This window comes from Diplotaxodon limnothrissa, linkage group LG14 (genome assembly GCF_057381915.1).
Source record: "Diplotaxodon limnothrissa isolate DT_005_m linkage group LG14, D_limnothrissa_male_GT1.1, whole genome shotgun sequence".
Classification (NCBI taxonomy): domain Eukaryota; kingdom Metazoa; phylum Chordata; class Actinopteri; order Cichliformes; family Cichlidae; genus Diplotaxodon; species Diplotaxodon limnothrissa.
In genome coordinates, this window is record NC_140609.1 from 748862 (window position 1) to 776055 (window position 27194).

Below are 27194 nucleotides of genomic sequence, written 5' to 3' on the forward strand. Positions count from 1 at the left end.
GGTAGCTCCATGCCCTCCTGGGTTTTAATTGCACCTTAGAACACACATGCATCAACACTACAATGAGCGGGTGGAGGGAGGTTTGGAGTCTTCTCTCACCCCCATTCTCTGCGACCTGCTGGAGCGGGGGGGCTAGGAGGAGGAGTTGGCCGTCCGACTGCGGTCTGGAGTGTGGGGCCTCCCTGCTGCTGCGGAGTCGGGGCAGTCTGCCTCCCCCCACCGCAGGGAAAAGGGTAACACCACCTGGGTCTGGGTGCAGTTCCCCCCCCTCCAGGGGCAAGGGTACCTAGACCCGGGGCTTAGAGTACGCTTGGGGAGTGTGATCGTGTGTACAGCGTCTCTTTATGTCTGTCTCCACGTTGGTTGAGTGTGGAGTAAGTGCATATGAGAGCATGAGGGTGGGAATGGATGTTTGTATCTGTGTGTGCCTGTATGTCTGTGTCTATATGTCAGGTTGGGTGTCAGGTGCCACCTCTCTGGGGACATCTCAGGCCCTCCAAGGTTTGGAGGCCTATCTCCACCCACCACCACTTCCCCTGCCAGTGGCGGACTCCCTCAGACATCGGTGCGTTGGTGGTTCTTTGTGTCCGGGGATGGGCGTCCAGGTACACACCGGCTCACTCCTTGGCGGCCGCTTATCGGGGCCTGGAGCCTGGGGCTCGCTCGGGCCACTTCGGAGGTGGGGTGCCCCCGGCCTCTCGGCCTGGGGCTCGGTCACTCAGGCGCAGCTGGCTGCCGGCGGAGCTCACGGGCGCGTCACTGCAACTCCCCCTGGCTTCTGCTCCGCGGCTGCTGAGTGAGCCCTCATCTGGGACTCTCCTCAGCTCTTTCTGAGACAGTGGCGCGGCTGCCCCTCTGTTGGTCTTCCTTGGTCTCTTGTGTTCTGGGGGCCTCTGGATGTCTGGAGTTTTGATCTCCTCCATACCTGCTTCATGCCCTGGAGGACGGGGCTGTGGCCCCCCCACACCCTCTAGCAGATCATTACATGAAGGAACCTTTTAAAAAACAAAAAACAAGCGCGTCCATGCTCACAGGTGTACACACGGGTGATCACACCCACAAACTACACCCTTTTTGGCTCCTACCTCAAAGCACACTGTGTTCTGTTGATCTTATGTGCTGCACAATAATGTTTAACATTTAGTATTTACTGTCATATTCCCATATATCATTGTGATGTTGTTTATTCTATTACTCTTGTTCTCTTCTGCTTGTTTTCTTTTTTTCTTTCTCAGCAGGTGATCCAGGTGATCGATATATGCATTTTTTTTTCTTTTCTTCTTTTTTTTCTCTGCCCGTTCTGTTGGTTTTTGTCTTTTGCCCTTCTCCCCCGTCCCTCTTCTCAGCTGTTTCTCTTTCCCTCTTTCTTTCTCCCCTTCTTTCCCCCAGTCAAGTCTGTCCCATGTTCAGTAAGTGAAAATAAAATAAACAATAAAAGGTGAATCAAATGGACCATTATGGCAAGGCTGGGATGGTCAATTTGGTAAAGTAAATCCGTTGGGCATCTTTCTTTGCCTTTAGACAACAATTCTGATGCAAAAGAGCCAAACGGGACAGGCAAAAAGAAAAAAAAAAAAAAAAAGGACCACAAATGGCACCTGTTCAGAGTCACGGTTACGAAGCGGATTTCAAACTCCAGGCTGTCAGTCACGCAGTAGAAGTTGTGAACAGAGCAGCTGTGAAATCTGTCTTTGTTATTACGCTCAGCGTCTGTTAGTTTAAATTTTGACTGCACAGTTGTGAGCTTTTTTGTTATGCACAAAAACAACATTGTTTTATTTTATTTATGGAGAATTATTATTTAATAAATGCTCAATTTATTTTTGAGTAATTTTTTCATGTACATCTACGCTGTATATTAATAAAAGTGCCTGTGTGACATCTGGGACACAGCTTTGACTAAGAACTCTCTTTTTGTTCTTACTTTATGGCTTAACAAAAATATCGAGATATATTGTATATCGCCATCCAGCTAAAGAATATCGAGATATGAATTTTAGGCCATATCGCCCAGCCCTAGTTCATACTTCTCCCGGCCAGTCCGTGTTAACAAACTCAAATTTCTAGTCTAATCTCTCAGGCCATTTATTTGGACAGGTAGGTGTCTAGGACATTAAGACTAAGGGCTTAATGTTGTAAGTCCCTACAATTATAAACAGCTTTCCTACTAACTGTCTCCAACTGGACTGCAGGTTATCAGTGACATTTTCTTCTTGCATCCATTTCAACTCTGCATCACCCTATATCCATGTGCTTGGTCAAATCGCATTTTCTTAACCCTTCCTGGTTCTGTCTTACGTTTTCTAAAACACTCAAGTCTAAATTCCAGACAATTTGGCATACAGCTGGTGGCACACTGCAAAAACTCCAAATCTTACCAAGTACATTTGTCTTTTTTCTAGTCAAAGTATCTCGTTACAGTTAAAACAAGGCACAATCAGCTACAGAGTAACATTTCAGTGAGATATACAGTAGGAACTTGCTTTTAGACAGTCCGTCTTCAAACTGGAGAATTTTCATTTGTTCCAAATGGCAGATTTTTTTTTACCTAATACAAGACATTTTGGTGAGAGTGAACGCTGAGTGACCTCGCCACCCAAAGAAGAGGAAAATAATTGGTGGCAGGCTAGCGAAGCTGCAAAGCACTCAGTAAGGTAGTCGAGGATTCCATGGAGTGGAAGGAATGGCAGGAGAAGAGATCAAAGGTAATTGCGAACAATGGAAATCTTAATAGATGAATGAGGGGAACCCTCGATCAGGTAGCGACATGGCTCAACTTTGAACTGAAGCTCTGACATAGAAGTATGCTGGATATGGAGATTTGAGGTGAGGCTTGATGGTTCGCAAACCTTGCGTGAGCTTGTCTTTGAGTAGAAGATAGAGAAGGGGTGCTTGGCTGGTTAATTACTTCAGATAAGGTAGTGACAACTACTGTACTTATTTCTGAAATAAACAGAAGTGACAGCAACAGCTTGGGGAGGGTTGATGAATTGAAAGACTGATTAGAGGTTATAAGTCATCTTCAATAATAATGACCCCCATAATCGTCAGAGAGCAGAGTGCGAGTCCACTGAACTTCATGGGAGATGATAAGCTGTTTAGACGTGGTCAGAAACCCTGAGCCAGCTTAGAGAGCGGTTCTTGAATGATTGTGTTGAAAGTGGATGCTAGATAATGCTCGTAAAAGCACATGAAGGGACGTGAAGGGACGCCATGAAGAATTATGCGCACGTCGCAGTTTGGATGTCTTAAAAGGAGCGATAGAGGACAGAACCTGGCATCCCAGTGCCATGAAGGTTCGCCGGTGCTTTGCGAAGGCAGGAAAGATGGCAGAGAAACTGGCATCTCGGTGCCGGAACAGTTTGCTGCTACATCTTGTGGAAGACTGGACGAAACAGAGAAACTGGCATCCTGATGAAAGGAATGTTTTGGGGTTTTTTTGGCAAGTGATTGATGGCGGAACCTGCCAATCCAGTAATGGAAGGGTAAGCTGCTTAGGGAACGGAACCTGGCATCTCGGTGCAAAGAGGGTTTTCTACATTTGCAAATGAGGAATACAGGACTGGCGTTTTGGTGCCGAAAGGAACATCTGCCGCTTAGCATATGAGGGCTAGATGCGGAGAAGCTGGCATCCCAGCGTTAGAAGGATTCACTGCTGCTTTGCTTTGATAAATGCAGAGAAACTGGCAACTCTATGTTAGAAAGCTTGCTGCTGAGTTTGCGAATGAGGGATAAAGAAGAACCAGGCATCTCTTTGCTATTGCATTTGCAAAGGTGGGATATAGGAAGAGAAGCTGGCATCCCGGTGCCAAAGCTTGCTACTGTACTTGCATAGGAGGGATAGAGGAAGATAATCTGGCATCCCGGTGCCAAACCTTGCTACTGTGCTACTGTACTTGCATAGGAGGGATAGAGGAAGAGAACCTGGCATCCCGGTACCAAAAGCATGCTGCTGCATTTTGCCAATATAGGATACGGGAAAGGGAAACTGGCGACTTGTTCATAGAAAAACTTGCTGCTGCGATTGGACATGAGGGAAGGACCTAGCATCCTGGTGCCACGAAAGCATGTTGCTGAAATTCGTGAAGGATGGATGGAGGAACGGAAACTGCCAACGCATTGGTAGAAGGTTTGCGGCTGCGGAAAACCTGGCAACCCAGTGCCTTTTTTTTTTCCTCATGCAGAGAAACTGGCCATTTTGCAAATGAGAGATGAGAACTTGGTATCCTGGGCTAGAAGGATTCGTTGCTGCTTTTTGCCATGATAGATGCTGAGAAACTGGCATTTCAGGGAAGCTATGAAGGGGTGAAGGAAAACCTGGCAACCCGGTGCCTTTTAATTTTATTTATTTTGTCGATGCGGAGAAACTGGAAACCCCATGGTCAAAAAGCTTGCTGCTGCTTTTGCGAATGAGGGATAAATGAACCTGGCAACTCGGTGCCTAGGTTTGCTGCAGAATTTTGCGAAGCAGGGATGAGAGGCTGGGAACCTGGCAACTCTGTGCCGACGCTTGCTGCAGAGTTTAGCAGAGGAGGGATGAGTGGACGTATGCTGCAGAGTTTAGCCAAGGAGGGATGACAGGCTGGGAGCCTGGCAACCCGGTGCCTACATTTGCTGCAGAGTTTAGCAGAGGAGGAATGAGTGGCTGAGAACCTGGCAACTCTGTGCCAAAGCATGCTGCATTTGCTACGGAGGGATGGAGTACTTTTTTTTTAAGCTATGCTGAGAAACTGGCAATCTGATGGTCGAAAAGCTTGCTGCTGCTTTTGCGTATGAGAACGAAGGAACCTGGCAACCCGGTGCCGAGGTTAGCTGCAGAATTTGTGAAGGAGGGTTGAGTCGCTGAGAACCTGGCAACTCGGTGCTGCATTTGCAACGGAGAAATGGAGAACTGGCTTGCTGCTGTGTTTGCGAATCAAATCAAATCAAATCACTTTTATTGTCACATCACATGTGCAGGTACATTGGTACAGCACATGTGAGTGAAATTCTTGTGTGCGAGCTTCACAAGCAACAGAGTTGTGCAAAATACAATAATGTAAACAAGCAAAATACAAGAATGGCTACATCTGAAACTAATAAATATATGTACAATATATAATAGTATATGCATTTCTGGATGTGTATACTAAATATTTTTCTACGTGTGTGTGTGTGTGTGTGTGTGTGTACACATATTTTACAAATTAAATAGAGTAAACAATAAATAAAATATATAAAATAAAATATACAGAGTTGAGACATGTGCAAAACAGTGGCATTACTGTACAGTATGCATAATGTTGAAGTTCCAGTAGTGAAGCTGAGGTGTCTATGACGTGTTCAGCAGTCTGATGGCCTGATGGAAAAAGCTGTCTCTCAGTCTGCTGGTACGGGACCGGATGCTGCAGAACCTCCTTCCTGATGGAAGCAGTCTGAACAGTTTATGGCTGGGGTGACTGGAGTCCTTGATGATCCTCCCCACTTTCCTCAGGCACCGCTTCCTGTAGATGTCTTGGAGGGAGGGAAGCTCACCTCCAATTATCCGTTCAGAGCACCGCACTACTCGCTGGAGAGCTTTGCAGTTGTAGGCGGTGCTGTTGCCATACCAGGTGGTGATGCATCCAGTGAGGATGCTCTCAATGGCACAGTGATAGAAGGTCCTGAGGATGCGGGGGCTCATGCCGAATCTTTTCAGTCTCCTGAGAAAGAAGAGGCGCTGCTGCGCCTTCTTCACTGTTTTGTTTGTGTGTACTGACCACGTAAGATCCTCAGCCAGATGTACACCAAGGAACCGGAAGCTGCTCACTCTCTCCACAGCAGCGTCGTTGATGGTGATGGGGGTGTGTACTTCTCTGCACCTCCGGAAGTCCACTATCAACTCCTTTGTCTTTGCGACGTTGAGGGTGAGATGGTTGTCTTGACACCAGTGGGTCAGGGCGCTGACCTCCTCCCTGTAAGCCGTCTCATCACCGTTGGTGATAAGACCCACCACTGTAGTGTCGTCCGCAAACTTCACAATGATGTTGGAGCTGTTAGTGGCTGTGCAGTCGTAGGTGTAGAGTGAGTACAGGAGAGGGCTCAGTACACACCCCTGTGGAGCACCAGTGTTCAGTGTGACGGGGGATGAGGTGATGCTGCCCAGTCTGACCACTTGGCGTCTGTCAGACAGGAAGCTAAGGATCCAGCTGCAGAGGGAGCTGCTCAGTCCTAGATCCTGCAGTTTCCTGTCCAGCTTCGAGGGAACGATGGTATTGAATGCTGAGCTGTAATCTACAAACAGCATTCTCACATACGTGTCTCTCTTCTCCAGGTGTGACAGGGCAGTGTGTAGTGTCAGGGCTATGGCATCATCAGTGGACCTGTTGTGGCGGTATGCGAACTGTAGAGGGTCCAGTGAGTCGGGTAGTGCAGAGCAGATGAAGTCCCTGACCAGCTTCTCGAAGCATTTGCTTACGATGGGGGTCAGGGCTACAGGTCGCCAGTCGTTCAATGAGGAGATGGTGGAGGATTTGGGTACAGGGACGATGGTGGCCATTTTGAAGCAGGCTGGGACTACAGACAGAGAGAGGGAAAGGTTGAAGATGTGCGTGAACACTCCAGCCAGCTGAGCCGCGCATGACCTGAGGACGCGGCCGGGAATCCCGTCCGGACCAGTAGCTTTGCGTGCGTTCACCTTCCTGAAGCACTTCCGCACATCCTCCTCAGACACAGTGTGCGCACTGACGTCATCCGCGGTGCGCACACTGTCCGGTCTCATGGTGTTCGCTGTGTCGAATCTAGCGTAGAATACGTTTAGATCCTCACACAGAGAGGCCGTGGTCTGCGGTGTGCTGGTTTTCCCTCTAAAGTCTGTGATCGTGTTTAGTCCCTGCCACATACTCCGAGGGTTGTCAAACTGTTGCTCCACCCTGTCCCTGTACTCACGTTTGGCTGCTTTGATCGTCTTCCGGAGTTGGTAATGTGCGTGTTTGTAGTCCGATGTGTTCGCGGAGGCAAAGGCGGTGCTCCGTGCCGCCAGTGCCGCGCGAACATCTCCGTTAATCCAGGGTTTTTGATTTGGGAAGGATTTGACTGTTCTGGATGGGACGACATCTTCCACGCATTTCCTGATAAGTGTCCCACGCATTTCCCAGTGTCGGCTTGTGGGGGAATGTAAACGGCCGTAATAATCACTGCTGTAAATTCCCTCGGTAGCCAGAATGGCCGGCACTTAATCATCAGGTACTCCAGGTCCGGTGAGCAGAAGGATTTGACCGGGTGCACGTTCGCATAATCACACCAGCTGTTGTTGATCATGAAACACACACCACCGCCTCTGCTTTTCCCAGTAAGATCCTGTGACCTGTCCGCGCGGTGCACGGAGAACCCCGGCAGTTGTATTGCGGAGTCCGGTACCTTGTCCGATAGCCAGGTTTCTGTGAGGCAGATCACGCAGCAGTCCCGCATCTCTCGCTGGAATGAGATCCGTGCCCGAAGCTCGCACAGCTTGTTCTCCAGAGACTGCACATTAGCCAGTAATAAACTGGGTAACGGTGGTCTGTAAGTGCGCCGTCTCAGTCGAACCAGAACGCCAGATCTTCTCCCTCTGCGTCGGCGTTTGCGGCCTCCAGGGCCAGAGAACAAAGGCGTCTCAGGTGAGATGAATGGGGGGTCTGCAAACGGAGCGTCCGTGTTGCAAAACTTGAACTCCGGAAAGTTATAAGAAAGACCGTCTTTTATGTCCAGTAAGGTTTGTCGGTCGTACACAAGGAGACAAGTGCTGCTCGTGAAAAAATAAAGGAAAAGTAAAATTAAACACAGAAAAAAGCTGTTGCTTGGGGGAGCTCGCGACGAGGCTGCCATACTCGGCGCCATCTTGACTCATCAGCGAATGGTGGATAAGGAAGAACCGGGCATCCCAGTGCCAACTTGCTTGAGCATTTAGCGAAAGGAGTGATAGAAAACATCATGGTGATGGAGAAACAGTAGAGCACGTAGCTAGCGACAGATTTCCAGCTTGCATTAAATGGTGTTAGGAGGAAGGAGCACAGAACTGAGTCGTCCCTGCTACCTGGCGCTTGCAGTGAAGTACACTGTAGCTTTTGCTGTTGGAGCTGCGATTTGTTTGGAAGCATGGGTACGGTACGGCGTGGCTTCTGGGTTCGGCGCTGATGTCCGTCAGCTTTTCGGCTAACTCGCCCGGCCTGTGGGCCTGTTTCAGAGCGACGTGAGGGGAGCTGCGAGTTTGGCATCCAAAGTCACTTCATAACTGGATTTAGCGGAGATAAGATGACTGGATGGATCGACGTAGTGAAAACTGCTAGAAGGTCATCAGCATTCAGTCTCTCGGAAGCGCCGCCGTGACGTTCGGTGTACTCCTTTGATTGCCGGAGGAAAAGCCATGAACGCAGAGCTTGAGTAGTTGTTCATCTGATGTGCTGCAGACAAGAGGATGTAGCGGATGGAATGGACCCTGTTTGCACGCAAACGAGAATGAACAGCTTGCAGAACTGGGGGAACCTATATGGATGACAACCTGAAGGAGCGTGTTTGGAGGTGTGGTCCCGCTCCTGAAATTCCGATACATAATCTTGTTGGCTGAAGGCAGCAGAGATCAGAGTTATTTAAATAATCGTTGACTAATCAAAGAAAAATTTGCAGATCATCGACTACCGAAATAAGAGTTGCAGCCCTCAACACAATGCAATATTACATTACATTACATGATTTCATATGTTGAGTACTGCAGTGACATTGTCTTTTTTCTCACTGTAAATTATGTCCTCAAAGTTGAACTTGGTAAATATCTTCTGTCAGACTTGAATGAGGTCAAGTTGGCAATTACATGCAATCTGGTGAGATGAGCCCTCTTGCAGTAGTATTTTAATGCATTTCATAAACCAATATTGCATGACTAAACATACAATATTGTCATGTAAAATACTCTGCTGTGTCAGCTTTTCCCCTCACCAGCCGACACTGTAGGAGAATAACTCTGAAATTCAAAGGCCATCATCCCAATGAACTATTAGCAGCCTGTTGTTGAGTCAGCTGCTGTATCACCATCTACTTCTTATATCTTCATGCTCTCATTCACGTTACTGACCAGGTGTTTCCAGAGGAGTCTGCCTTCCCAAATGCACTGTAGGAACCATCGTCATGCTTGTACGTGAGCTCCCTCTGATATCCTGCAGCACCAACACACAAGAAATCAATAAAAAGGAAAAAAAGAGGATTATTTTTTCACAACACAGAAAATGTGAATCAAGTACATTTGGATTTATTTACCGTACAAAACTCTAGTTTTGGTGCCAAGTTTATTTCAAGTGCAATTTATATCTACAGTCCGGCTATGTTACAGGAGCCCCCCGTCAAATGTGCATACTTACAAGGCTTCACAACCAACACATCTGCAGTTATTGCCATTTAAGTTGACTTATTATTTAACAGCTTGCTGTGTGGACTGGTCTGATCTGATTTGCAAGGATTGCCCCTGAGCTCGACTTGGTGCCCTGTTTTTAAAGATCACACCCTCTTAACTTTGCACTCGTTCTACTCAGCTGCCATAAACAGTTAAAACTAGCTTTAAGATCAGCTGATTCAAATTTTGCAGAGGTAAAATCCACACATGACCGTTATCAGCGCCAATATGCAGAGTTTAGGAATTAGCACGGTGGCTGAGTCCAAGTCAAAGTGGAGTACAGTTTTAAGATAATAGCAGCGACTCTTCCATTTTTACGGTTCTCATCTGATGCATTTTTTAAGGTTTAATTTGATCACCATCATCGTGATCATTCTGCGTGGGGGTGGAGCACGCACATTAAACCTTGTCCTAAGAAAGCCCCAAGTGCTTACCGCTCTCCAGGAAGTGCGTGGCCTTGTCCAGAATATTCTGAGTCAGCTGACCAGTGCTTTTCAGGTAGTTCAGGATGAAGATGTTGGGAGCAAACAGGAGCATGTTCTGCTCCCCGCAACCGTACGGCATGGCCAGGAGCTTGTCCAAGTTCTGCGCTGCCCTGCCCATCAGGTCACCTGCCCAAGCAAACCGAGGAAAAGCTACAGAGATGTTTCACCTGGCAAATTAAAGTTCACTAAACAACAGAATCACTAACCAAGCACAGAAAAGGTCGCTCTAGCAGAACCAGCCACAAACAGCTCGGGCATAAGAAGAGAGACATTCTTCTCCGTGACCCCATCTGGCAACAACAACAACAAAGAAAAGGAAGAAAAAGCTTCTTTAATGAAAGAATTAGCTCAACCTCTTTTCTTGGCTAAAGTTTATCAAACAGAATGATTTTACTGTTAAAACACTGTTATGTACATGAAGCTACAAGCAGTTTGTTTATGTGAAACACAACAAGGCATCGCAGCGCTTTGATTTTGAGACAAGCTCAGCACTACAGATTACACGAGACGGCTCATGTTGGTCATTTAGTTGATCACAGTGAGGAAAGTGCATCTTACAGCGGCTGCTCGACTTCAACTTTAGCTAAAGATCTGCTGCCAGTGGAGAAAATACACAACGAAAACTAGAGATGGACCGATGTGAAGTATCGGTATCGGTGACCTAAATTACTGGATCGGATATCGGAGAGAAAAAAAAAATAAAAATAAAAAATGTAATCCGATCCATTAAATATCAAAAAAGCACCTCACAAAACTTGCGACACGCCGTAACTCACCTCATAACCGTAGCACGTCGGAGCAGTGTGCGTCACGTGATAGAGCGGCTGTGGCAAGCAAGTGTGTAAGTTCATCTCTGAATGTTTGTGAAGCGTTCCAGCGTTAAGCTTAACAACAGATATATGGAGCGACTGCCTCTCTCTCTCCTGTTGCTGCTTCAATCATGAAACTGATCAATGATCAGCTGATCGTCTCTCTTGTTTGTTTTTTGGCCCACTTCACACCAGAAAGAGGAAACCAGCAGCTGAACAACAGCAGCACGTTTAACCTTGATAAGCTTAATATTACTTTCTACACCAGGATCTTTTTCTACAGCTGCCGGCTGTAACTGTGCAGGGGCGGATCTAGCAAAGTTTAGCCAGGGGGGCCGATAGGGCATGAACAGGGAAAAGGGGGCACAAAGACATACTTTTCTTTCTTATTCTCATTTAAAATGTCGAGCTTTTAATAAATAATTATCTGAATCTTACACCCAAAGTTTTAATCTGATGTAAAATGTATAGAAGTCAATTACTGTATATAGTAACTATTAAGTCTAATATACCCTAGTAAGCTATAGTACTTTTTCCATCTGTGCAGTTCTGTTGAAGAAAGATGTTGAATATATTTAATTATTCTTGAAAAAGAATTTATTTCTGTGCATTTTTCTTTTCACACTGCATCAAATTAAAGTTGATTACGTCGATTAAGCATCATGAGGTGGGGGGTGGTTCCCTATTTTTTTTTGCTGGGAGTTTTAGAGCCCTATTGGTTAGGTTGCTTACTCTTTAAAATACCAGAATAGGGAGGATGGTGCAGGTTTAAGTTTATTAGATTCATCAGTTTTGCTGAACTATGAAATATTTTGGGTGCAGTGCATTTTTTGCATACAGGTGTAACAGAATAGCTTGAGTGTTTGTTTGTTTTTTAACTTGAGTATGAACTTTTACAAAAAGCAGCAAGATATTAAAAACATTTTTTTATTGATTAAAAAACACTATATATCGGATTTATATCTGTATCGGCAGATATCCAAATGTATGATATCGGTATCGGACATAAAAAAGTGGTATCGTGCCATCTCTAACGAAAACACAACGAATTTGGTTTCCTCGCCATGCTGAATAACCATCATGATGCAGGGAAGTGTTATGATGCATGTATGAGGTGTGAATGAAAGGCCCGAGTTGGAGTTCAGAGTTCAGCACTCAGAGTCAGGAGGCCTTACCTGGGGGACAGAGGTGAACGTTGTGACTGACCATCTGTGGGGTTCCTTCGGCCTTGGGAAGAGAGACAGAAGTGAAGACGACCGACTGATTTCATCACTCCAAACAAACTTCTAAACAGCTTAAACATAATAACAGTGAGCTTTGATTTGGTGACATGCTCCAGACATTAGAGTGAACTGGATTATTTGAACTCAATCCCACTGACTTTCCCATTAGCTGAAAGCTGCTAAAGCAGTTTGTTTCAGTCAGAGGACGACCGAGAGGCTGACCGAGACCCAGTATAAACATACCAGTCATGTACTTTGAGAGTGAAGTCAAACTAAAATAAAGATGCTTAAGTGCTCCTATAGAACTACGGCAAACTGCAGATACAGCCGATCATCAGAAAATGCAGACGGGAAGGAGAAGTGGACCGAAACTGAAGTGATAACAGCTGCCCTAACAGAAAGAAAGTGAAGGTCTGTGCGATGCTACAGGTTCCCTCTCTCCATGCCCATCACCACAGTAAAGACCTTTGAAGCTCCTGGTGTGCACTTCTTAACAGGCGCCAACATTGGCTCATTGTCCACCATCTAGAAAAACAGACTTGTTGGGCGTTCTGTCACAGCACCGTGCTGTCTTTAGACTGACCCAGATATCTGCAAAGGCGGACTGGCCGGGTGGCTAGGTGCTTAGTGTTATAGCTGTGGCCATGGGACCAAAACAGAGAAGTGTGGCCCCTGTTTTCATCCATACACTGCACATGTACATATATTTTTAAAAAATGGCTGAGCCAGGTTTGACAGATTTCCATATCTGATGTTCACTCTCCATCAAAGCAGCCGGCGCATCATTAGTTCTAATCTCAGTGCCAGCCTACATCAGATAATGGCTCAGCTGACGTCCTTCCACAAACCCAATTGTCAAATATCACAAATTTGACCTGCTTTAGCCTGGCCTCTGCAAACTGCTTTGCAACCCACCTGCACCTTTTCCTAAAACACGCTGTCAAAAACAACTGGAAATACAGGAAATCTGTGGGCCCCTGTGGCCGAAACCGAAAGATTTTAAAATTCTGACATTATTCTCGCCACAATGTAACTGATCAAAATAATACTGACAACGTCTATCAGCTTAGGACCTGTGAACACCTTAAGTTTGTCATGTCACTGACCTCCACCAGCAGGGTGCGGATCACTGTGTCAGTTCGACCCACGTCGGGGACTGTGGCCACCTCGTTGCCACACAGCGCCTCGGTCTTCAGGGCCTCAGCGCTGACCTTCAGATTGACCTTACCTGTGAGCAAACACACACGGCGTCACTGTGGAACGCCTGTATCGATTATTGCTCCCTTCCCCCGCCGTACTGTCGTGTTCTGTGTACAGAGGCAAAACCGCCTCCCATCTGCTTCTCAAGCCAACTCATTATCCCCGCTGTGTTTTCCTTCCTCCCCGTTTCCCATCGCATTCGCCCTCATTAATCCCCATTTGTTGCCTTATTATAGCACACGGCTTGTCTCCCACCCCCACCTTCCTTCCATCACAGCCCACAATCCTTCACATGGAGGACAAGTACAGATCGCCCCTTAAGGGAGAGGTTTCTGACTGTTTCGTCAGAGATACTACCTGACTTGTTAGTACAAGTGATTGTCAGCATTCCTCTAAGGGGGAGTTAGAGGAGCGCAATTTGACATTCATCAGAGCCTCATCTCCATCCCTGCTGATGGAGGCTGATATAAATCCTCTGCTTTCAGGACAGGCAGAGCTCCAACAACAGCCGCCCGTCTTCGCTTCCAGCAATGAAGATGCAACAGCCCTCAGTGCCCTCAATACGGATTAATTACCCCGTTGTGTCTCATTTTTCACTCAAAGCATGAGATTGTGTCGGACGAAAGAAACAACATCAGTATTTCATTTTAAAAGCCAAGAAAATTGCATTGTACAGTTAGAGAATTGCCTCTGGTAACGAGGAGCTGGGGAGAGCGGAGCTGTGAGCGGCTGACGCCGTGTGACAGTCTTCAAACAGCCGATTAGACCAAAATCAATAAAAGAAAATAAAGTTTTGTTCACTTCTTTTTTCTGGTTTGAATCTGACATGTCCTGTTTAAGCTAAAACTGGTTTAACGAAGACAAAGACACTCAAAGTTGTTTACATTTTCCCTTTAAAGGTGGGAAAACGCCACACAGCATGTGACGCGTAGCGACCGCCTTCCATTTGAATTTCTCCTATAAAACAAAACATGGTTAAAGACGGGAATAAAAGTAAACCAGAAAAATAAAAACTACAGTTTTAAGAAACGAAATGAGGTTAATTTGAATTTAGTGGTAAGAACACACCCCATGGGCGGGGTCATGTTTACCACGCTGTAGCATCCATGCTTCTTTTAACAGCAGTCCATACACATCTGGGAACATCTGCACTTGTGGGAGAGGAATGTTTTCCCAATCTTTTCCCGCACAGGATTGTAGTTGGATTTTTTGGTTCATCCAACAGTCCAGACTCTTCTACTGTTAAGCCACGCTGCTGTAAAGGCTGCACTACACGGTTTAGCATCGTCTTCTGAAATATGGATGCAGCTCTAAAAACTTTTATACTGGTGCTTTTCCTGATGTGGAGGCCGACAGTGCACCTCCATACCATCAGAGCTGCAGGGTGTGGAGCTGGTGGTCCCTGCCTTCTGTAGTCCAGAGGACACAGCATTCCCGTTTCCCCAAAAAATCGAAAACTAATTTTAAACTTTAATAATAATAATAATAATAATAATAATAATAATAATAGGATGCCACACAAGTATGCTGCTCCCATTGATTTTAGTAAAATGGTCCGTTTGCACTAAAAACACCTAAAATGTTCAAACTGTGTTCTGCTGTTGTGGATTTATGAGATTTGCAAATCACTGCATTCTGTTTTGGTTTCATCTGCAGAACTGTATGAATAGACCACTCTGTATATTCCAGTTCATTACGGCCTGCTTTGGTGATGGATTTGTGCATCTTTTCAGTTAGTTCCCTCTTTTACCTCCATGCCTGCAAATCTCCACATAATGAAAGATGGCTCCTGGTCCGTTTAGTGAGATATTACAATATTCTGCATATAAAGGCCCAGACTGCTGTGAGATGATTGCATGTTTGTATATTAAACAGGTTCATTATCATCCTGCTGACACTCACTTTACATCTGTCGAACGCTGGGGCTCTTTTCTCAGTCACATTAATGGGGATTTAATTCAATTCAATGTTATTTACACAGCACCAAATCACAACAACAGTCGCCACAAGGTGCTTTATATTGTAAGGTCGACCCTACAATAATACATACAGAGAAAAACCCAACAATCATATGACCCCCTATGAACAAGCACTTTGGCGACAGTGGGAAGGAAAAACTCCCTTTTAACAGGAAGAAACCTCCAGCAGAACCAGGCTCAGGGAGGGGCGGGGCCATCTGCTGTGATTGGTTGGGGAGAGAGATTGAATATCATCTTTAACCCAGTCGACTGCACTTTGTGTTGATGTGAAACTACACGTCTGCCGGACCCCAACTCCTTCTTGGGCCCGGACGAATGGTCTGGCCTGGGTGAACTCTCTGTTGCCCTGTCTAACTTCATTGTCTTCGGACTCTATCTGCAGCATCGGAACATTCCTGCTGTACTTTTGATCTGGAATGACTAACCGGTGGTTTGTTGTTGTTTAATGTTTGTTTCTTTTCTCTGTGCTTGGATGTTGAATTTGGTTTCTTTGTCTTGTGTGATTTGATGTAATTTTGAACTTAAAATCTTATAAATAAACATTAAAAAAGAAAAATAAAGAAATAAAGGCCCAGTAAGGAATCCCTTTGTAAGGAATTCTGATGTAGAGGATCATTTGATACCAACAAGAAATATTTCTAGGAACTGTTGAAACATGAAGATCTGCTGCTTGCAATTCTTCCATTTTTCATTTGTTTACATTGGTGGCATACTGAAAATCCACACATGGCTCAAGGTAGATCTGGTGTGAAACTAAACAAATATATTTACAAATCAAACAGAACTGAGTCATGATTATCAACCATAAAAACCAAAACAGGTCCTGCTATGGACCGGCTATCTATCACAAGTTTATGAGGCTCCTGAACTGGATAATAGTGATGGGTCGTTTGCGAACGAAATGGCTCTTAGAGCCGGCTCTTTGACGTGAACGACGCGAGCCGTCACGTGGGTTTTTTTTTTTTTCTTTCTCTCTCTCGCTCTTCCGCTTCAGTCCACTCGAGCCTTGTGCTTTACGCTGAGCAGAGGGGGGAGGGGCGGTAGTTACTCAGTAGCACAGGAACAGAGCAGGAGGGAGAGAGAGAGAGAGCAGGGACAACAACGTCACATTAGAAAGGTATAGTAATCATCCACAACTATTTTCAGTTGCAGATGATAAAGGATTCAGAAAGTTTATTCATGCAGGTCCATATGACAGAGAATATGCATCTTCTTTTTGTTTTCATATTTTAATTTATATTTAATTGTGTTGTGGTTTGCAGTGTTTTGTGTTGTTTCACTTTAAATTTGTTTAAAAAGAAAAAGCTGAAAATTTAATTAGTTAAAAGTTGAAATGTGAATAGTTGATTTTTGTATTATATGATTTATTTATTACATTTTATGTGGAGTGAATAAATAAAAGTATATTTACGGTGGCCCCCAGAGACAAAGCACATACAAACTTCAAATCACGTACAAAAGACAACAGAAGTGCTCCAGGACACTAGGGCGCAGTGTTGAGCTTTTGTTACCTCGTGGCTACACTAGCCAGCAAGTACCAACGACCGGATTTGGTGTGTGGTAGTAACAGGTAAATGAACTTTTTTTAAATTATTTGAAAATTAATGAGTGCCTGTGTATAAATACACAAACAATACACACATGCTTTCAATTGTGTAATTTAAGTGATCTAGTAGCTCTGCTTTGAAGTTCAGTTCATGCTAGAAATGTGTTTTGGAGTTTGTACGTGCTTTGTCTCTAGGGGTCACCGTATATATTTATATATAAACATATATAAATAAAACCACTTTTTTTACGTTAGTAATTCCTTTTGTGCATAATTTTATATTATTGTTATTAATAATTTAATTAAAGCAACAAAACAACCTGAAGAGCCGGTTCGGAGCCGAAAGAGCCGGCTCTTTTTAGTGAGCCGAACCGAAAGAGCCGGATCTCTAAAAAGAGCCGGAAATCCCATCACTACTGGATAATAAGCACTTAAGAAAAAGGGAAGAATGGAATACCTAGGGTAGTCGGAGTTACAATCCACGAGAAGGTCCTGCTCTCCTCTCCACAAAGACACACGCTGTAAATGCAGCCATCACAGTTTCTGAAGGTGTGCTGGTCAGAGGCAGCCAGTGTTACCTGAACCTACAGCCAGAAACCAAACACAGAACACACGAATGCAACAAACTGGTGCAGTAACGCGTCACACTGAGGACTGATTAAATATGTGCTCGTGAGATCGTCTGTTCTCCCAGCCATCATTTTGGGTTGCAGCTTTCTTCAGAACCACTCATCCACACAGCACGAGTTAGTGACGCATTTGTCACACAAAACAAAAACTACAAAGTAATAAGTCTTGATGCATGCTCAATCATCCAGGTAAGTAAATCCCCAAAAGTTGATTTTGTTACACTGAAAACGCTACATCGGATGCAAAGTATCCATCCATCCATTCACTTCCGCTTCTCCTTTTCAGGGGCGCTGGAGCCTATCCCAGCTGTCATAGGGCGAGAGGCGGGGTACACCCTGGACAGGTCGCCAGTCTGTCGCAGGGCCAACACACAGGGACAGACAACCATTCACACTCACATTCACTCCCACATTTACACCTAGTGGCAATTTGGATTATCCAATTAACCTATCCCCACAAGCTGCATGTCTTTGGACGGTGGGAGGAAGCCGGAGTACCCGGAGAGAACCCACGCAAACACGGGGAGAACATGCAAACTCCACTGATGGTGGAATTGAACTCAGGACCTTCTTGCTGTGCGGCAACAGTGCTAACCACCGTGCCCGGATGCAAAGTAATACAATGAAATTTCAAAAAGAAAAAAACATATCCAAGCATTTTCACAAATGTTTTCCACAATCTGACAGGTGTCGTCTTACTTGTGGATGCCCTTAAGTACAAAGGATCTGTAAGAAGCAGATGTGGTTGTTTTTTTTACCATAATGCACTTTGAGAGATAATTGAAGACGGTGGCTTTGAGGGTGAACACCTCTCCTCGGATGACAGAGTATGGCAAGGTGAGACTGACAAAGAACGGCTGGAACACAGTAAGTCCGGTGTTGGGAGCCACACCAAAGCCCACAGAGGATACGCAGAATGCTCCGGCTGCCCATTTAGTGATGGTGTCAGGGGTCGTCTTCTCCATGCTCACCAACCCACTATCTCTGTTTGAACAGACAGCCAGACGTGACATTTAAAGTTCAGGTACTATGGCATTTTTCCCCAAATACACTGATCAAGCAGAGCATTGTGACCACCTGCCTACTACGAAGCAGCCCTGACGTGTCGAGGCCTGGACTCCACCAGACCCCTGAAGGTGTGCTGTGGTATTTGGCACCAAGTCAGCAACAGATCATTTAATCCTGCAAGTTGTGAGGCATGGCCTCCACAGATCAGACTTGTCCAGCACGTCCCACATGGGGGGCTATCCTTCTGACAGAGGCCATCAGGGATTACAGTTTCCATCAAAGGGTGTACATGGTCTGCAACAATGCTTAAGTAGGTGCTACATGTCAAAGTAACATTCACAGGGATGGTAGGGCCCAAGGTTTCCCAGTGGAAACCTGCCGGCTTGCCTTCTACCCATCGTGCATCCTAGTGCCAGATGTTCCCCAGATAAGAGACCTGGGCATCCACGTGACGTAAGACGTGATTTCTCACACCCGGCCACCTTTCATTGCTCCGTGGTTCAGCTCTGATGATGGAACACAGGGCCGGTCTTTATTCCCCACGTGCATCAATGGGTCTCTGTGACCGTGTCGCTGGTTCACCACTGCTCCTTCCTTGGACCACTTTTGATAGATAGCGACCCCACAGACTGGGAACACCGCACAAAATGCTCACTTGCTCCTTAATATATCCCACCCACTAACAGGTGCCATGATGAAGAGATAATCAGTGTTATTCACTCCACCTGTCAGTGGTCACAATGTTATGCCTGATGAGTCTATATTTATATATACTTACACTGATGAATTCAAGTGTCTACTCAAATTCATTTGAATTTCATACACGATAAGCTGTGTTTTGACTTTAAGATGTGGAACATAAGGGAAAGCAGCAGCCTCTGTTCAGTAAATATCACTGACATAAGCGTTTGTCATTAATATCTGCTAACGAATACAACTAATTCTGTTATTTGGACTGCAATGAGCATCCATGTTATTCACATTTGATTACCTAAAAACAGTTTCAGTGTCATAAAAAAATACAGTGCTGTGATTCTTTTCATAAGATATGTTAATCTTACCCCACAGTAACGAGGTCCCAGATCCAGGTCTCAGGGAAGAACGTTCTGATAGTCTCCTTTTTGCTGTCCACTTTAGACATCTGCGTGGTAAGTATAGGTTCAGGCATCATGTTGAAGGCCAAGGGGATCGGTGAGTCCTGCCCTGAGAGCATTTAAATGGGGAGGGAAAAATGGGGAGGCTTTGTTTCCTTCCTTATTTTTTTTTTAAATAAACCAAAAGTTATAATAATTGTGTTACTTCCAAATGCTTGCTCGAAAATCCAGGTAAGGAAACCCCAGAAAGTTGAGTCTGTACATTTAGACGCAGCATTTTTAGTGGGAGAAACTTTTTAGCATCCCAGGAGTGACTTGGATAATGATGGAAATGTTAAATCTACTGGAAATGCGGCATCCTGATGTACAGAATAAACTTTCTGGGGAAACCACTGAGCTCATTTCAGCTTCCTGCACTTAATACATAACAACAGCTCGGAAAAACTACAAAGAAATTGGAAAAAGGGATAAAAGGTACACTTAGTGTTTTATGCATTCAGCTAATATTTCTCCACTAATTAAAAATGTACTTTTTTAACAATTAACAAATTCTTGGATTTAAAAACACACAAAAAAAATCTTACACTCTCTCAAAAAACAACTAAAGCTATGCTAAGCTAGACTTTCCAAAATGGGCTTTCAGCTTAATATATAGATGCCAACTGAAGTCAATACCGGGATAGGCTGTACTTTCTATTACCATCACCACCAAATGGTAAAGTCAGTGTAGCATCCCAACTGCCCTGAGCGCAGCAGAGGAACAGGAAATGCTAATAGGGAGGAAAAGGAAATAAAGATAATAATGTGGAAGGACAGGTATGGCGGTGAATGTGAAAGAAAACAATGGAAGCATCTGGAAAGTGACCCATATTTACCATCAGCATAAAGTCCCTGAACTAAGTTATTTTCTTTCCTCATTTATAAAGAAAATAACTGATAACCTCCCCTCCATGAATTGTTACCTTGGAGGGGTTTGTGTGTCCAGGGATCCCAGGGGCCATGTTGTCAGGAGGCTTTTGTGTAAATGTCAACTTGGTCCTGGTCTGGTGGCTAGGCTTAGTCCATGAGGCCCGGACGGCACAGCCCGAAAAAGGGACCATCCTCCTGTAGGCCCACCACCTACATGAGGCGAGGTAGGGGTTGGGTGCAATGTGTGTCAGGCAGCAGCCAGGCCCTAGCAGACTGATCCCCGACTTCTAAAACTAGTGATCGGGACATAGAATGTCACCTCCCTGGTGGCCTCAGCTCAACCACGGCTTGTGCTCTGGAACCAGTCTCCTGGAGAGGGGCTGGACTCCATCTCAGTCTGGAGTTGCCACCTAGACGTATAGTGAGGGTGCGCTGGGAACACCTGGTCCACGAGATCTTCAACTCACACTTCCAGCAGAGCTTCAACAGCATTCCAAGGGAGACTGTGGAAATTGAGTCCGAAATAACTATGTTCAGCACCTCCATTGCTAAAGCCGCTGCACTGAGCCACGGCCGCAAGGTGGTTGGTGCCTGTCGTGATGGAAACCCCGAACCAAATGGTGGACACCAGAGGTGAAGGGAGCCACCAGGCTGAAGGAGGAGTCCTATCGGGCTTGGTTAGCCCGTGGGACTTCAGAAGCAGGTAATAAGTATCAGCAGTAAGTACCAACACTGGCTGAAGCAAAAACTTGGGTGTGGGTGGAGTTTGGAGAGGCCATGGATAAAGACTTTCGGACTGCCTTTCAGACTGAGATTCTGCCAAATTGTCAGGTGACTTAGGAGGGGAAAGCGGTGCTCTACCTGCACTGTGTATAGTGAGGGTGAAGCGCTGCTGACTTCGACTGAGAACAATGTCAGGATGTGGAAGGAATAATTCAAGGACCTCCCTAATCCCACTGGCACATCATCCGCGGAGGAAGCAGGGTGGGGGGACGAGAGGGGCGACTCTTATATCTCTGGGGGTGAGGTCACTAAGGCAGTTAAACAACTCCTTGGCTGGCCCCTCGGGTGGATAAGGTTTTGCCCTGAGTTCCTGAAGGCTCTGAAGGCCCTCCGTAAAGCTAGAACATCTTACTATTCATCACTGATTGAAGAAAATACCCAGGTTTCTCTTCAGCTCTGTAGCCAGGCTGACAAACAGTCAGAGCTCTGTTGAGCCAACCATCCCTTTAACGTTAACTAGTAATGACTTCATGAATTTCTTAAATAAAATTTTAACCATTAGTGAAAAAAATACTCGTAATCATCTCACAGATATGGCATTATGTACAGCTACTTTCAGTACCATTGTTATTTATTTAGAGTCCTTTTCTCCAGATAAAGCCTTCTGTGTTATGTAATGTTTCTATCTCTAATAATTAGCTATCTACTACAGGTCTTTAAGCTGTAATTAAATAAAATTGAATTAAACCATTAAATAAACCACTACTTGAAAAGCCAGCTGTCTTAGCTAATTATACGCCGATCTCCAACCTTGCTTTTTATCTTGAAAATTCTTGAATAATTCTTGAAAGAAGAAATTCAGAGGTGGGCACCTCTCAATTTTAAATACATGTAGGCATTGAGGGTTTTCAGGAGGGGCCGTGCCGTTACCTATTGCTCTCTGGCAGGAAGCACCATGCCCTCCCATGTTTTAAATGCACTTTAGAACAGCACGCAGCAACACCTCATATGAGTGGGCGGAGGGAGGTATGGGGTCTTCACACACCCCCATTCTCTGTTAGCCATTGGGGCGGGGGGCTGGGAGGAGGAGTTGGCCGTCTGGTTGGGGTCTGGGATGCGGGGCCTTCGGGGACGGTCTGCCTGTCTCCACCCCAGGGAAAAGGGTAGCATCTCCTGGGTTACACTGCTATGGAGATGACACCCAGCTCTATCTGTCCATGATGCCAGATAACACAGTTAAACTGCAGGAATGTCTTAAAGACATATAGACCTGGATGACCTCTAATTTTCTGCTTCTAAATTCAGCTAAAACTTTATTGTATTTGACCCTAAAAATCTTAGAAATATGGTATCTAACTTTCTCTGGATGGCTTTACCTTAGCCTCCAGTAACATTATGAGGAACCCTTGAGTCATTTTCAGTCAGGAGCGGAGGCCACCTCTGGGGACGAGTGGGATGACTCTTCTATCTCTGGGGGAGAATTCACTGAGGCCGTTAAACAGCTCTTTGGTGGCAGGCCGCCTGGGGTGGATGAGGTTTGAGTTCCTGAAGGCTCTGGACGTTTTAGGACTGTCTTGTTCGACATGTCTCTATAATGTTGCGTGGAGATCAGGGGCCTACCTCTGGAATGGCAATGGTGGTTCTCATCTTCAAGGAGGATGGATGTGTTCCAACTACAAGGGGATCACACTCCTCAGCCTCCCTGGGAAAGTCTATGCCAGGGTGCTGGAAAGGAGAGTCCATTCGTTAGTCAAATCTCGGACACAGGAAGAAATATGCGGTTTTCGTCCTGGTGGTGGAACACTGGACCAGCTCTTTACCCACTCGACAATACTTGAATGGGAGTTTGCCCAACCAGTCTACATGCAATTTGTGGACTTGGAAAAGGCATTCGACCGTGTCCCTCGGAGTGTCCTGTGGGAGCTGCTCCGGGACTATGGGGTGTCTGGCCCATTGCTACGGGTCATTCAATCCTTATACAACCGTTGCAGGAGCTTTGTCCGCATAGCCAGCAATAAGTCAGACTTGTTTCTGGTGCGTGATGGGCTCCACCAGGGCTGCCCTTTGTCACAGATTCTGTTCATAAATTTTATAGACAGAATCTCTAAGTGTAGCCAAGTGGTGGAAAGCTTTCACTTAGGTGGTCTCAGAATCTCATCTTTGCTTTTTGCAGATGATGTGGTTCTGTTGGCTTCATCGGGTGATGGCCTCCAGCTCGCACTGGAACAGTTCGCAACCAAATGTGAAGTGGTGGGAATGAGAATCAGCACCTCCAAATCTGAAGCCATGGTCCTCACCCGGAAAAGGGTGGAGTGCCCACTCTGGGTCAGGGATAAGTTCCTGCCCCAGGTGGAGAAGTTCAAGTATCTCGGGGTCTTGTTCACAACTGATGGAAGAAGAGAGCGGGAGATTGACAGATGATGCTGTGTAGTGATGCAGAAGGATACCGTGAGGAGTTTGTCCATCTGGGAGGAGCTCACAGTACAGCTGCTGCTCCTCCATACTGAAAGAAGCCAGTTGAGGTGGTTTGGGCATCTGACAAGGATGCCTCCTGGGCACCTCCTGGGCGAGGTGTTCCGGGCATGTCCCATCAGAAGGAGGCAGACCCAGGACATGCCGGACGGATTATACTTCTTGGCTGGCCTGGGAACACCAGCCTCCTCCAGCTTGCCGAGGGGACAAGCTGAAAGGAGGCGGGGGAGAGAGAGGTCTAGGCTTCTCTGCTTAGGCTGCCATCCCCTTGACCCAGCCCCGTATAAGGGGAAGAAGATGAATTGATGGATGGATAACTGATAACCTCGTTACTGAAACTAGACAAGCTACCCACCCTTAGAGAGGGAAAAGAGTAAACAGTAAGTAAACAGGATTCTGAGTTCATCCAATTCTCAAGAGAAGACAGCAACAAGGACAATTTCATGGTTGGATACAGGAGTCTAAGTTGTATCACAACCACTTTTGCACATTTTTCAGGATATCAGTGTCAGTTTGAACCCTTTTTTGGCAGAGTTGAGACCACATATGTGGAGGCAGAGAAATCGAGGCGAGGGAGCCGGAGCAACATGTAGCTATACGTCTGAGGTAACTTTTTGCCAAATGCAGTGGTCTGATTGGTCAGATCTGTTTATTCGCATGTGAAAACTTAGAAAAAAATAATTCAGTTTGAAAAAAATAAATACCACAAATTCATCCAGTGAAATTATGTGGTGGGTTTGAACGGCTGTATTAAGGATATCCGAGTCCAGAAAAAAAATTTCAGGATATATTTTCATGGATTTTACGCATCCGGTGTGATATGAGTGACTATGAGTGTAAAATAGGGCTGTGCACAAATAGCCAACTAATTCTCACTGCTGTCACTAGGTGATACCAGACTTATTAATCATTTAACCTGATTGTTACAATTTAAATTGATGCCCACGCCGGTAAATTACTGTGTCCTAAATGTTGTGTAGCCATCTGCCTTTAGATGACACATTGTTGTCGAGATGCACCATAGATTAAATCTGTTAATCTATGGTAAGAATTTGATAAATGATTTTTAAATGCCTTTGTTATTATTTTTTGACATTTTCCATTAAACATTTCTCAAATCTAACTGATTACCTGAGTGTTTTTTAGTTTTACACTAGTCAGTTAGTCTATTTTTTTTTCCTTATTTAGCTGACAGGAATAGTAATAGTTTAAATGCTAATGTTAGCCTTGTAGCAATGGTAAATGGCCTGCATTTGTATAGCGCTTTACTTAGTCCCTAAGGACCCCAAAGCGCTTTACACTACATTCAGTCATCCACCCATTCACACACACATTCACACACTGGTGATGGCAGCTACATTGTAGCCACAGCTGCCCTGGGGCGCACTGACAGAGGCGAGGCTGCCGGACACTGGCGCCACCGGGCCCTCTGACCACCACCAGTAGGCAAACATGGGGTTAGCATCTTGGCCAAGGATATCTGGCATGCAGTCAGGAGGCAGCCTGGGATCGAACCACCGACCTTCTGGTTAGTGGCTGACCTGCTCTGCCACCTGAGCTACAGCCACCCCTTTATAAGCCATTGCTTCCTTTATAAGCCATGGCTTCCTTTATAAGCCATGGCTTATAAAGGAAGCAATGGCTTATAAAGGAAGCAATGGCTTATAAAGGAAGCAATGGCTTATGAAGGAAGCCAAATGTTTAAAGTTACTGGTATTGCTAACATGTTTGCCAATTTTTTGCTGATGCATTCCACAAAACATACATACAGACATAAAACTGCTGTGGCTGTACTGCCTGTAACTCCTAGCTTCATATCTAGCCATCTCATTCTATCTAGGAAACTGCTATATTAGGGATCTCAGACCATAGACCATGTTAGTAAAGTAAGGAGCTTTGAAGACATGAACAGTATAACTGATTGAGTTTGATTAGTCAGACTGCATTTGTCATACTCGGACAAAGAACAGAACCCATTAAAGAAAGCAAGCCAGAAATGGTGGCGATTCCATTTAAATGTTCATTTTCTATTTTATCTAGGGATTGAGAGTAACGAAGTTTCTATTCTCTGTATGTCCTGTACATGTGGCAGAATTGACAATAAAGTTGACTTTGACTTTGACTTTGAAAAGAAGAGATTCACTTACTATTTTTGCAAGTGTAAATAAATCTTACAGTTACACAAGTTGTAAAAACAACAGTTCTTCCTAAGGTTGTATCAATGGGCATTGGAGTCAACAGAGAATAGCAGTGACCTACTATCTTCTACACTGAAATAGAAGCTCAGTTCGTCGCAGTTGTAAGGTTTCTTCACATCAGAGTTCGTCATAATTTTGAGTCCAATTTCCTAGAAGTGGAGAAAGAGAAAAACAAGTCATAGTAAAACCATAGATTGTTTCTTGTTTTTTGCTGTCATAAGTAGTAAACAAAATAAAACAACATTGGCATAACAACTATGCTATTTGTTTATTTATTTTTAAATACAAGGACAAAGACACAAAAGAGGATTTGGAGATAGATGGAGAGAAACCGAAACAGGTAAAGAAGGAAGAAGAGTGGCAAATTGACAAAAAAAAAAAAACCCCAAAGAACAAAAACTGTACAGTTGGAAAGAAGGATGCGGTACAGCTAAATGATACCAAACTTTGGTTCGAAGAGTGTGAAAGACCTACAGAGAAAAAAAAGATATCTAGATATAGATCATATGAATATCTAGATAGACATATAGATAGATATGACATTACTTCCGGTGCAAACATCCTGGCGCCCCTCCAGGCAGACGTGTTTGCTTGCTCCACTCTCAGATGCCAACTTGTTGTTTGTTTTTTGTTCTTTTTGCACTGGATAAGTGCTGTGCACTCTTAACCATAGCTGGACTGGCCATCGGGCATACCGGGTATTTGCCCGGTGGGCCGCTGGCGATTTTTTGTTTTTATGGGCCGATCAATTTTTTTTTTTGGAAGTGTGTAAATAATGAAAGGTGTTGGATTGGCCAATTGGTCATGATCGACTCTGGGCTGGACCAATTACAGCCAAGCAGGTCGGATGCACCCTCCCCCTTGTTTAGCAATCTTATAGACGAACTAAAGAAAATGGAGAACAAAAAAAGGAAAGGAGGTGCAGAAAAAATTAGGGCCAAAAAGAAACAAGCCCTTCAGGCAGACGCTGCCAAATGTGTAAAAATAACTGAATTGTTTGGCGGTAGCTATGGCATAGCTTCCACAGATTTAGCAACATCAGCAAGTGGTGGAGGCCAGCAGGTGGATAAGGGAAAGGGGAGGCAAGAGGAGGAGAGACCCGCTTATTTTATGCTTAAGGTTAGTTTCTCAAACTCCTCAAAATCTCAAAAAGGCAGATTTATCATCAAAAGTGGAGAAGTCTGTGACAGAGGAGACAGAAGAGCAGCAGAGAGAGATGGAGAGATGACTTTATGTCATCCATGAGGGATGCATTTGACATATGTTTCACATATTATAGCCCAACAAGTTACTCATAGCAATTTAAATACCAGCAATCACTTTTTGGCACAACACCGGCTATTGCAGTTAATAATACAACAGCTTCTTGCCATTTTTTGTGTTTCTTTTTATCGCTGTGTAACTGAGTTCAATTGAAAGCCTGCATGCGCTAGTACCTCTTGCCACAAGTTCCCAGAATCCTTTGCGGTTTTCCCCTGAATGACATCACATTTTTGGTGGGGCGGTCTCTAGTCAAAATGCCCGGGCCGATTTTTTG

The 27194-nt window shown here is 45.0% G+C and overlaps 1 protein-coding gene across 1 annotated transcript in view; it reads right to left on the reverse strand.

The window, feature by feature from the left end:
- a2m1 (alpha-2-macroglobulin 1) overlaps positions 1–27194 on the reverse strand; it is a 63099-nt gene that overhangs the window by 14167 nt on the left and 21738 nt on the right. Inside the window, exons 17-25 of the mRNA XM_085371596.1 lie at positions 25719–25806; positions 19323–19464; positions 18012–18237; positions 17082–17208; positions 13006–13127; positions 11852–11903; positions 10074–10157; positions 9817–9993; positions 9068–9149 (exon numbers count right to left, since the gene is read on the reverse strand). Of these exons, the coding sequence (XP_085227722.1) occupies positions 9068–9149; positions 9817–9993; positions 10074–10157; positions 11852–11903; positions 13006–13127; positions 17082–17208; positions 18012–18237; positions 19323–19464; positions 25719–25806 (1100 nt within the window). The remainder of the gene's footprint in view (positions 1–9067; positions 9150–9816; positions 9994–10073; positions 10158–11851; positions 11904–13005; positions 13128–17081; positions 17209–18011; positions 18238–19322; positions 19465–25718; positions 25807–27194) is intronic.